Below are 13,189 nucleotides of genomic sequence, written 5' to 3' on the forward strand. Positions count from 1 at the left end.
CTGGGTTTACTGTAACACTTTGATTCTGCTGCCCTCCCTATACTTCTACAGCCATCCGTCGGAGGAGAAAGTCAGTCGAAGCCGTGCTAAATCTGCCGTTGATAGCGGCTGCAAAGGGGACCGGCACGCGCCACCGTGATATCCAAACCACTCCATCGCTTGTTTCAAAGCTGGAACGCCATACTGTCGAGTTACCTACAAAAAACCAGGGGGAGACATTGTGTTTTAATGAATACAGTCAAAATCAATCATTGGTCCTCTTTTAAACAAGGTCAAAGGCATCATTCAGAGTCTGTTCGTTCCGATCAAACCCTTTAGAATCAGCCAATTATGTTCTTCTTTAAAAAGCGCATTTGCACCGTAGTGCAAATCTTTCTCTTGGCCTTTGAAGCAAAGCTCAACAGCTCTTGGGGGAAGGGTTGCTTCCCATGTTTATCATGCCTATATGGCAGTAAATGTATGTGTGGTATAAATGTGTGGCGTTGCCATGGCGATGCGATGCTCACTGCTGTGTTGGGTTCGATGAGGCGATACTGGAGCTCTCTGGCCTCGTCCCAGCGTCCTGAAACACACAGCTGTGCTAGATCACACACCTGCTGACCCAGGACATTCGCCAGGGCGCACACGCCTCCCACGGCCCCTACAGCAAACAGAGAGAAATCGGCCTTTAAAGGGGATCTATTATGCCTCTTTTTACCAGATGTAATGTACGTCTCAGGACTCCCCAGAATATGTCTGTGGAGTTTCAGCTCAAAATACTAAGCAGATCATGGATACACTTTATTTTAAGGTGTCATTGTTACAGTGTGATTATACAGTTAATACTAATGGTAGGTACATGTATTTTACTATAGGGTTAGGGTAGGATTAGGATTTGGTTGAGGGTTAGTTGCATGTAATCATGCATAATTACTATGGTAAGTACATGTAACATATGTAACAAGGACACTGTAAAATAAAGTGTACCCAGATCATTTATTATTCCATGTTGTAAATGCCGATTTTTGAGTGGAAGGAAAAACATGCTTTTTTGTGCATGTATCTTTAAATGCAAATGAGCTGATAAACCCCGCCCCTTTTCCCAGAAGAGGGCGGAGCCTGTACAGCTCGTGCCTCGGATGCTCTACCAAAAACTAACAAAAAAATCTGTTTGGTTTTGATTATCATCTCTATCGCGGTCACGCTCACGTGACTTTGCAGTTCTTCATCATTATGAAAGTTTATTATCTGCATGTGTTTTAAAGCCATATCAATCTAAACTTCTGATGTATGGCTTTCTGAGCGCACACATCCGAAGCAAGCGCACAGAAAGCTGGAAGTCAGACGGAGCGACCTCAGTATTAAACTAAGTTCTCTTTCACTTCTTATTGCGCTTAACCTGTAAAATACACCCAAGGTCATGTCAAAAACACACAAAGTTCACATGAACACAGTCGGTTATGTCAGTGAATGTAAACAGCAAGTAAAGAAATCGCATGTGTATATTAGATCTGTGTATTAAAGTGAAAGCAGCGTAATATACAGTATTTAATGCTATATATGCTGTCAATATGAATCAAACAACAAAAGAAAAATAGAAAATCTCTCACTGATCTTGATTGAATAACTTTAATAGCTTTGATAAGTTGTTAAATGCTCTGGCGAGGAGATAAACATGGCGGACTGTGTTCAGATCACTGAGGGGAGGAGCTAAGCTAATAGGGCGGAGTCTGTCAGCAGTCATGGGCGGGGCCTAACATACGACGTCACAAAAGCTACAATCTGCAAACGGCTTATCAAAGACACTGGGGGATTAAAAAAGAGGAGTGGGTGGATTTTTACCATTATAGGGTGGTTGTGTACACACACTCCCGACACACATTTATGTTCAAACACCATGTAAAAGTGAATTTTGCATAATTGGTCCCATTAGTAACATGCATGCAACAAATACAGCCCAAAACGTCCAAGTGAAAAATATTTCGCAATTCAGTACCCCTACAATCTGATTGACACAGTATAAACCACTCCAACATAAACAACAGCTTGATTGACAGGCCGACACCACCCATGCACATTATAATAGCCCAGAACCCGCCAGGCTTTCTGACAGACATTAAAGCCACTTTGATTGTGTTGATTAATTGACAGACTCCAGACGCTTTCCCACAAGCTGACATGTGTGATTAACCGTAGTTTAGTCTCCGTGGAAGTCATCCAACCTTGCCATTATGAGAAAAATGCAGTGGATATCGTATTAGGACTGACATGTTTCTATTAAGGACCCTATTTGTACTGTTACACCATTGTCATGTTCTGTGAATGTACAAGAATCAATTGCCCTTCAAGGATGGTGACTGAATTTGCAGGATTTGTTTTTTTTTAATTACAATTGCAAAAATGATTACTCGTAAGGTACTTCCTGTATGTTATGATGAATTTGCACCAATTTGTAGACACATTTGCAGACAAACAGTACATATTAACAGTGTTGGGGAAGTTACTTTTAAAAAGTAGTGTAACTCGTTACTCGTTACTTCTTTAAAAAAAAGTAATCCATTACTTTACTTAGTTAAGTAACTTTTTACGTTACTCGTTACTTTTACGTTATTTTTATGTTGCTTGACTTTGGGCAGAACCCAATATCTGTTCCTAAATATGTAGGCCTACATAAAGTTCTACTATATATAATGCCATAAATGCATAATGCATTTATCAAAATTTTGAATATTTATGAAGAAATGCCCGTTAATGGATAGGCATATGCATGGGCGGCGCTAGGGAGGGGCTAGAAAGAAAGCAATTATATTCAGGCTGTATTCTAGGGAAGTCCTGAACCGCATGGTGAAGAAAAAAAAAAAAACTTATCTTGTTATTTCGACATCATAAGGGGATATTCTAATCTGCATTAAGCCAAATTAAGCGTTCTTATAATGGTTTTCTATGGGAGGAAAATGCTTAACGTGTAATTAAACACGTTGCGTTCATATTCTGGGCTCATCCGATTTTTTTGTACATAGTATAGCAGCCTACTTTATTATGATTTTAGTATCATAATGATTAATAAATGCACGCACAATTATCCGTGAACTTGATAAATGTTGCAGATATGTTTTACTATGCACGTAAACAAATGCCTTTCAACTTATGTGTGCAAAATTCAGAATTAAATTAATGTGCAGCAATTTGTACAAATAGAGAGTCTAGGCCTTCTATACGTGTTGTAGCCATTAAATAAGCGCATTTAGTTTCATATTTGTTTAAATATTATAATGTTATTTTTTGTCCACCTATGTTGATTATGAAAAGTGAACAGCATGAGTAAGATGGATGTGCGATATATCGGGAGACATTGAGTGGGTCGGACATGATTTTGACCACTTCATTAAATTTTGTTTTGAATAAATTGTATCTTAATTTTAAACAATTTTTATCAACCAATTGCCTGGATTTAATAAATAAGAAGCAAATATAGCAGACAAGATAATCATGACATGGAGGCGCCGGCGCGATCACTTGTTGAGCGTGAACTGGAGCGGACCTCGTCATAAATTAACCGAAACTCAGTGTATGTCTCACAGGCTACATAGGCTATACTCTCTGATTATGTAATCCATTATGTGCATTTCTCTCTGTAGGCGTTCACTGCGGAGATGGCGATCGCTGTCAAATCTGTCAAATGACGGAGATCGCTGTCAAATCTGTCCCTGGGAAAAGTAACGTTTCGCCGAATTGAAAAAGGAACTACGTTTCGTTACCAAATTTTCAGTAGTAGCGAGTTACACTACTTTTTACCCGAAAAAGTAGTTGCGTTACACACAACACTGCATATTAATCAGTTGTGCAATGTGCAACCTCAAAATAAAGTCATAATTAACCAAAAAATTATTTTTATTTCTTCATTGTGACATTAAACAGATCTACAGAAAATTTCCCACCATTTTAAGTCGCCTACTGTAAAGTGAAAAAATTGATATTTATTTATTGATATTTATTAATTGATTTTTGTGCAATGATTAATCGCAATTAGTTGCATCCCAAAAAATTGTGTGTTTACATAATGTGTGTGTACTGTGTATAATTATTTTGTCAATACACATGCATGTATATATTTAAGAAATATTTGCATTCTGTATATATTTATATCATTTATATTATCTATATAAATATTTATGTATAAAATAAATAAACCTTTTTAGAATATATACATGCATGTGTGTGTATTTATATATACAAAATAATTATACACAGTACACACACATATATTATGTAAACACAAACTTTTATTTTGGTTGTGATTAATCGCGATTATTTGTTGCACAAATATTTATTAATTTGTGTACATTTTTGAAGTACAACTACAAGTTTATGTTTTGCAATTAATTAAATTGATTCTGAATTTCTGATTATCTATTATTTGAAACATACATACAATCATACAAAAATATTTTATGACAGGGTGCATCCAAGTATATTGTTAATAAGAGTATTAATACTTTGAGTGTGTAAAGATAAGGAAGTCACTCTCACCTACAGCGTACGCAGCCATGAGGAAACCCGCTGATCCTGCAAGCACCTGGAAACCCTGAGGTCTGGTCTTCTGCACGATCACAGCTATTCTGGTGATCTATCAATTATCAGAGAAGAATGTGTTTAAGGTGATAGAAGACTGTAAAATAAGGGAGATCGTGAACAGAACTGCTATATAAAGTATTTTTACACATAAATGTAGTGGTTAGAGGCGAGGGCGATTCAGAATGGCACAAAACCTTTAACTTTGAATACAGCGATTACTTTTTAACTCAAGTCAAAAGATAACACTGGAGCATCTGTGAGAAATGAACACACTCCCATGAAAAAGAGAGAGAGAGTCCATTTTGATTCCTGTCACTTATGTCTAAGGCAGTGCTGGTCGATTACTGAGTCCAGATTACATTACAGAAAATGTTAGTTAGTAACATAATCCATTACATTAAACATTTAAGGTATTATAATCTGACTACTTTTAGATTACTTTTAACTGATTTGTTTATCACGTGGATTTGAATATAAACTTGTACTTTATAAAATACAAAGAGAAAGAATATATATTCCATTCTTTGTTATCAACAACATGAAGTGCGTTAAATATTACATTGCATCAGGGTTACTATTATTACTACAGACTGGGGTTCGTGATGGAACTGCAGAGGGTTTGTGAGTTTAATGAAAAGCTATTAAATCATAATTAAAATAAATAATTCAAAAATAAAAACAATCAAAATGAAAGTTATTTGTTTACTTGCGTGTCATCTGTCCATTAACCGAAATAAGAGAACCGTGAACTTCATTTGATTTATTTATTTATTATTGTTGACTTAAATGTATTATTGGCCCAATTTATTCATTTAAAACCTATATAAGTATTTGGCCTGATCAACTCTGACTTGTTTAGGTACATCCAACTACGGCACTTTTATGATTTAGAGATAAGGTCTCACCCATCACAGGAGGGCTGTGAACTGGTAGATTTGGTGTTGGGAGCATACCAAAAAAATTACCCTCAAAAATTGTTTCTAGACTGTATAAATGCCTGCAAAACTGTAACGGTACTAATTCACAATATCTAAAACAAAAGTGGGAATCTGAACTACAAATCAAGGTGTCAGAGGATGATTGGCATTCTATTTGTCTATTTCAACACACTTCCACCAGCTCAAGACAGTGGAGAGAATTTGGCTGGAAAAACATAATTAGATATTTCATTACACCTCATATCAAAAGTAAACAACTTAAGACCCCTCAGCATTGCTGGAGACTCTGTGGCAGTACGAATGCCAATCATTCTCATGTATTTTGGTCTTGTCCCAAAATCAGACCCTTCTGGGAAATCATAGCGACTGAAATAAGGGTTGTCTTGGGCTATGCGTTTCCAACTATGTACCTTGGTTTACTTTCCTATTCAGTTATACGAACAGAGGATATGTATCTCTACAAAGTTTTGTTGATGGCCAGCAAAAAAACTATTACAAGGAACTGGCTGAAGAGTCTCACTTTAACATTGTCACAATGGAATGAGATAATGGAAGAAATCTTTACAATGGAAAAAAATCACTCTTTATTAGGCTGAAATCAGCTCTTTTTGAAAAGAGATGGAAGAAATGGATAATCTATAAGACCCAAGTGTGAAAGGGAATCTTTGTAACATAACACCCTGCTGTTCTGTTTTGTTCTGTTATGTTTGTTATTATTTGAATTTGAATAAATAAAGAGTAAAAAAAAAAAAAAAAAAAAAACTGTATAAGTAAATATATATTACGGTAGGTCAAAGAGTTTCGGCTAACAAAAAAAGTTGGGGAATCCCTGCATTGCATGTAAATATGAAATTATGTGAATTTGAAGATTTTAATGTGTTAGAAAGACAAAATCCTTCCAAAGACAGTAATACATGGTTAGATTACTCACTGTGTGATAATTCAAGTAATAATTAATGTGTTCGTCAGGAGCTGATTAGATATGCACTGTTGCAATGTTGAGAAAACACTTGTTTTCTGTGATCGAATGCTGTGGGTCTCAGTTTTCAGTGATAGTCACATGACCAGTGTCCGATGGTCACATGACCAGTGTCTGTGTCTGTGTGTGTGTGTGTGTGTGTGTGTGATTCCACAAACCTGGAAAACCTTCTGAACGGATATAAGCAGTGACGTTTTTAGAAAGGAACATTTAAAGGATAAAAAGGAAGTAGTTGGAAGAATAAATGAATTATGAATAATTTACTGCCATTGTGAAAATAACATGTGATCAATAAAAAATTAACTGTAGTCTGATTACGAGTACTTTAAAATGTAATATAATCTAATTACAAGTAATTTTTGGAATCTGATTATGTAATTCTCATATAGCTCTCAACTGAAATGTTATATACAGCTAATCAACTGAAGTGTTAATTATACATTATTATGATGGCTAAATCTGTCTAATGGTAGCTCTTACATCACCACCACTGTCTTTGAGGCCGACGATATTGGGGTGCTGTGAGAGCTGTATGATCGCGTCCACGGGAAGGTCCAGACCAGTGTTTGCTGGAACACTGTACAACACGACCGGCACTGAACTGGAATCTGCCACCTCGGGAAAGAGAGAAGCGACAATGCATTTTAATAAGACGGAGTGTGAAGCTCAACCACAACTGAACTAAGTAAAATGCAAATGAGCGCAAAAAAGATATTCATAACGTCCACGGTTTCATTTGATCACGCCGGAGAGAACAGTCCTTGATTAAATGGATAATTATTCATGAAAATGTTCTCTCCACTTTATAGAGACCACATTAAAAACAATGAAAAACAATTACTCAAGACTTACCTTGGTGTAGTGGTTTATAAGCGCTCGGCTGTCCATTCGACCTCGGTAAAAACAAGGCGTCACCACTAGCAAGCAGTCGGCCCCGGCCTCAGCCATCCTCTGGCTCATGAGGATCGTGCCTCTGGTGGCTACAACAACACACAGAGGAGGACAAAACAACATCTGGTGTGTAAATCTTATATGTGCTACAAAATAGCTGGTCTGTGCGATGAATGCATTTAGCACAGTAGCACGCGTGCGATACAGTTTTGCATGTGTGTGAGACAGAGCAGCTTGAGTGAAGTGAGAGGTTGTTGTCTATGGATGCATGATTAAACAGAAATTGAGCCAGAATTGCGATTTGGCTCGATGTGATTATGAAACCGCAACATTTTAAATGAAAATACCCGAGATGTCTAGAAAAACGTGGCCATTGTATTGTCGCAATGTGTTTATTGTCTTCATACTTCATCAGTCAATACGTCTCTCTCTGTGTTTTATTCTCGATGTTATATATATATATATCTGTATGATATATAGTTATCATATCTGGATGTCTTTATCCATATAAAGGACCTCCTGGAACATCATACGTTTTATGACTTCTATGAGTCTCACTTGTGGACTTTCTGCACGAGGGATGAATGAAACAGACATTACATAACATGTGTGACCTCAATAATGCTCACAACACCCTATTTTGGGGAAAAATAGGGAATATGTAAATCCATAGGTTTTTCTCCAGTGTAGAGAAGTGTACAGGGTTTTTCTCCTCTCCGTGGATATATAAGATTATCCTTACAAAAATTACGAAATTGTCGTCACAGATTTTTATCGTAACAATTTAATATTTTATAATAAAATTTTACACCTTTCTAATGATTTGTAGGAAAACGAAGTGGTATTTTCAAGTGCTCAACCAAACCGGATGGATGTTGCTTGGATCGTGATTAGTGATATTGGCCTATGTAAACACAATTGACTTAATGTTAAGCAAGAGCTGTTGCCTTGCTAATGTTTGTATTTTGTGTAAGGCACATTAATGTCCGTTTTATCTTTGTGCTACAATTGCTAGAAAACTTTCAACCTCCGTAGCGCCAGTGCTATGTGCAAAAAAGTGAACATACAGCCCTGATTATATATATATATATATACAGTATATATAATACAGGCAGAAGAGAGACTTACATTCACAGCCAGATCCAGCCATGACCAGCTGGTGCTCTGGCAGGGCCTGTCTGACCCTCTTCACCACCTCCACCCTCTCCTCCGCGGTCAGGTATGGATATTCCCCATTAGAGCCCTGCACTACAAGACCTGCCAGTGGAGGAGTTGACAAATAACACATCTCAACTGACTTTAGCATGAGGAAAAATATTGACATGTCATTTTCAAAAAAGTCCACTAGGTCGAGCACTGTAAAAGGTTTAAAGATGGACTTTAACCTGCAACGGTTCACTAACATCTGTTTACTGTTGTCTGCATAAAGAAGAGTCACACAAAATCTACATTATTACGGTATATATGCCACATATTCTGTGTTGTAGGTTTTATATTCATATATAACATTTAATTACATAATATGCTGTATTGTAGTTTTGACTGCACGTGTCAAACAATGACTGCAAACCTCTTTAACTCGCCTCTGAAAGGTAAGTTGCTGTACTTCTTAAGATTGTCTTCAAGTCTCTGATAGTCCACATCTTCACTCGGGGTAAATGGAGTGGCGATGGGAGGATAAATCCCACTTATATCCAGCCTTTTCCCAGCACTCTGACTTGTATTTCTCCATGTTGACACTGTTGATCTTCTGCACAGAAGATTGAAACTGCGAATTGCAAACATGCCAGTGGTTGGGATCTGACTGTAAAAAAAAGGAAAAATAATAATATTAGATGGTTAAAGGAAAAGGTGAACTCTATACCAAGCAGTTAATAATCAACACACTTATCAACTCAAAATGCTGGCAATGTAGGAAAACATATTTAGGAAAACTAAAGTCAACTAGTCATGTTGTGTTTAAACCTCGCAAGAAGCCTATGTATTCGCAAAGGGCAACATATTGCATAAATAAATAAATATAAAGCATTTAAAATGCTGCTGAGTTTTGCATACCTGGTTGCTGCAGATGTCCAAACTTTGTCAAACAGTGTCACAATGTGTCTCTTTATTACTGATGTGTATTATTATTGTATCTGAAGTAGAGAAACAGTCCTGCTTGTGTTGTGATGAGCTCCAGAGAGTGTTGTGTTCACTTTCTCCTGCATAAGCAGAAATGAGTCTTCACGTGACGTCATTGACTGAAAAAAGTCCGTATGCAAAAACACCCCAGTAACGTGAATATAAATGAGGAGGTTGTTCTGAAGTTCACTGGAAACCTTCTTAAAACGTTCTGTCGCTTATTGTAAATAATATTAATTTGGTAGTTTCACCTCAGCGTTTGGCTTGCAGCGCAGTCAGACTCCGGAAGTATACGTTAAATCCCATTCATTTTCTCCAAAGGGGACTTAACTTTGAACGACAAGTTATAAAGACTGTAAAGACAGATGTACACGAGCTCCGAGATTGTTTATTAATGATATGTACTTCCGTTTAAGCAGTCAGTTCACGTTATTTAATTTTTAAAACCATGTTTACCATTAGTTAAAAACTACACTACCCATGAGCCTGCAGAGAAATATAGACCAATCACAGAATCGGAGCTCTGCGGTGACCCCGCCCACTCCCTGAAAGACCTGCGAATGTCGCTAATGTCATAATCTTACAAATAAACTCGACACGTATAAACTACAACTATTATACTTATATTTACGAATCTGGTTATTTAGCTAAATAAATAAACAAACAAACAATATATTATTTAAAAACTAAAATATTTATAGGCTATTAACTAAAATAGTTTCATGTTTTTCTACCGTTTACAATTTTTATTACGTTGTTCATTTCTTTATTAAATTAGATATTATAGATATTTTCATATATATATATATTTTTGCTTCATATGAAAGTTTGTGATATTCTGATTTACCTCAGAGGTTGGTGAACTCTTTAATGAACACTTAAAAAAATAAATGGCAAAAATGTTTACAGAAAGGCTGAAAACCTGTTCTTAAGCATTAATAATCATGCATCAGGATTTTGGCATATCGATGTAGATCAACATAAACATTTTTATTTAGTTTTTTTTTCCTTTATGAAAGCCATAAGTCATGAATATGATCAAGACTAGCTTAATACATTTGTAAAGTTAAAAAATAAATCTGGCTAAAAAAAAGAACAGATCATGAACTTTCTGATTCATTTTGTTATCAATGTTAACATATAAATATTAGTTTACAGGCAAAGTTTGTAGTTATTACTAAGAATACACAGAATATAAAACGCTTTTCAGTTCTTCCAAACAGGTCACAATTAATCAACCTTAGACAGAAAACCCACGAACCGCATGCCGTCAAGGTCTTTTTGCTTGATTTCTTGCTTGTCTATTAACATCAGATCCTTTCAATAATAGTTTTTAATCAATTCTTATTGTTGTACACTGTCTTTGAATTGCAAAAATATCTGTACACTTCTTCTGCCCTATGACTCCTTGACCTGTGGCCTGACACGTATTCATATTTCAAACATTCTCCAATTATGAATACTTTATATAGAGCAGGTCATGCCATCATAACAACACCACAGAACTTCAGTCGCTTCACTTCAATGCTCTGCTTTATTTTCTTAAGAGTTTCCTGGTTTTTCATTAACACGTATGACACAGCTTCAAAATCTACATCTGGTGACAGAAAACATCAATAGGACGCCATTCACATACAAAAAAAATAAATAAAAACGATAATACGAAAATAATTTTAACAAGTAAAAGTGGATACATGCAGGTGAGGACAACATAATAAAAATAGGTTAAAGTCACACATTCTTCAACATGCCTTACTAAACAAAACAAAAACATTCATACAGTAGTCAATATTACTCTCAGACAAATAGATTTCTTCATAATTCTTCACATATCACTATTTGTACATAATTTCAGTAGTATTTTCCAATTTTTGCATTCATTATGTTGCATTATGTTAAGTAACACATTGTAACTGTTGTTTAATGTTAAGACTTGTTTCATAACACAAGGATTTGTTCCCTTGAAGTAGATCCTTCTCTGTTTTGTGGGATTATTGACTGTAATAGTAAAGCCAGTTGAGATAAATATTCTGAATCTTCCAAACGACACCTGCAAGACATGAGCATAAGAACGAATCAGATCTCAATCATTATGGTATCCAGTTTTCAACAGTGATCTGACATGCAGGTTTACCTCCGTCTACTCCCAGAAGTACCGCAGGTACCAGATGGTCTCATTTTTAAGCTGAGGTCCGAATAGAGGATTTGCTTGGGCTAGTATTGCTACTAACCAGCTGCAATGAGTGCATACCATATTAAACATTCAGAATAATCTGTATATTATTTCATACATTTTAGTTTACAATATCACCAACAACAGCTAAACATGCACTGCAAACAGTGAATTTGTAACGCTGATATCCTACATTATCATGCATGCATAGAGGGTAATATTTTAATCAAATGACCAAATATCAATAAACGTCTGTTTTACATATATTTCCAAATATTTTACATTATACTCACAATATATAGCAGCAAACGGCGGTCAGCACCAAACTGGTTATGATGACCCTGTAATTATAAAACACTTTAATCAAAAATCAATGTAATAATGCAATAAGGAATAACACTGCAATGATATTTAAATGAAGCGAATGGATGCGTTTAAAGATGGATGGATGAATCTCTGTTCGGCCTGTTCCAGCATCATTCCTCACCCTCTGTTTGGTCCTTTCGGGACGAAAAACGGGGCGACAATCCCGACCAGACCCCACAGCGTGGTGAAGCAGATCATGGGTAAAGCCAGCGAGTGCGAAACCATTGCGACAATACTGCGTTATTCTGGGAATATTATATAAATATAACAGTAACCAGTTCAACAACACAGCTTGATTCCGCACTAATCCTCTGGTCACGCCCACCTGTTCCTGATTGGGCCGATGGTATTCTGAGTCTGTACGCTATTGGTAGAAAGTAGCTGTCACTCAAACCGAACCCTTGCTCACTACCACTACACTGACGTAATAGACCCCATACGTCATTTAAAATAATATATATATATAGGTATATATTTATTTTGTTATATTTTTTATTGAACAACATCAGTAGGCCTATACAAAGTACGGAACAATAATATGCATATGAAAATATACACAAATATCTCCAGTCGTAACCTATATCTCTCATTTTGTGTGTATAGGCCTGGTTTTCCGTAAAATTTTAGCAGCAGGATAAACATTAATGACTCTAAACTGAATTTTCTTCATTTTAGGTACATTTGACATTTTAATATAATTACAATATTTGTTTCTAAATGTTTCAGTATCAAAGAATACGCCATTATCGTACAATAATTTACCTTTTGTCCCCAATGTATTCTTTACCAATCTTCAACTCAGGCAACTTAACAAAGTTCAATGTATAAGAGTTGTTCTAATGTAAGAGGGATATCTCTACACAAACTATTACATTCTCTAAAGGAACATTGTATCACAAACTTCTCCATGAATTAATTATATTGAATAAATCGACCCGCTTCATCTATCAAATCAACAACATGTAAAACTTTTTTTCTCATACCACTCTTGTTTGAATAATGTCTTCCTATTTGTAATGGTTCTATTATTCCACAAGGTGGCGCCATGCGGTTTTAAGTTAATATGTATTAGGTAAAAATAATTTTCCAGTATATCGAAATATCTGCTTGTGGAAAAACGAAAACTTAATAGGCTATATTTAGAAATGTCAAAATCACATTTCAGCA

General features: G+C 35.9%; 2 protein-coding genes across 3 annotated transcripts; both read right to left on the minus strand.

The window, feature by feature from the left end:
- hoga1 (4-hydroxy-2-oxoglutarate aldolase 1) lies at nt 1-9,579 on the minus strand. Of its 2 annotated transcripts, none has more exons than XM_056260562.1 (8): nt 9,418-9,579; nt 8,946-9,162; nt 8,491-8,619; nt 7,324-7,451; nt 6,952-7,086; nt 4,510-4,606; nt 507-640; nt 1-195 (listed from the first exon to the last, which is right to left on the minus strand). In XM_056260562.1, the coding sequence occupies exons 2-8, from the start codon at nt 9,145-9,147 to the stop codon at nt 46-48; spliced, it is 975 nt and encodes a 324-aa protein (XP_056116537.1). In that variant the 5' UTR covers nt 9,148-9,162; nt 9,418-9,579; the 3' UTR covers nt 1-45. The 2 variants fall into 2 exon arrangements, with proteins under 2 accessions (XP_056116537.1, XP_056116538.1); XM_056260563.1 differs by having other exon boundaries at nt 8,946-9,166.
- Nucleotides 9,580-11,358: 1,779 nt separating this feature from the next.
- atpv0e2 (ATPase H+ transporting V0 subunit e2) lies at nt 11,359-12,355 on the minus strand. The gene is made up of 4 exons (XM_056261070.1): nt 12,144-12,355; nt 11,950-11,997; nt 11,618-11,717; nt 11,359-11,533 (listed from the first exon to the last, which is right to left on the minus strand). The coding sequence occupies exons 1-3, from the start codon at nt 12,245-12,247 to the stop codon at nt 11,624-11,626; spliced, it is 246 nt and encodes an 81-aa protein (XP_056117045.1). The 5' UTR covers nt 12,248-12,355; the 3' UTR covers nt 11,359-11,533; nt 11,618-11,623.
- Between the last annotated feature and the right edge of the window lie 834 nt (nt 12,356-13,189).

This window comes from Rhinichthys klamathensis, unplaced genomic scaffold, assembly GCF_029890125.1.
Source record: "Rhinichthys klamathensis goyatoka isolate OS25496 unplaced genomic scaffold, OSU_Roscu_1.1 h1tg000009l_1, whole genome shotgun sequence".
Lineage (NCBI taxonomy): Eukaryota > Metazoa > Chordata > Actinopteri > Cypriniformes > Leuciscidae > Rhinichthys > Rhinichthys klamathensis.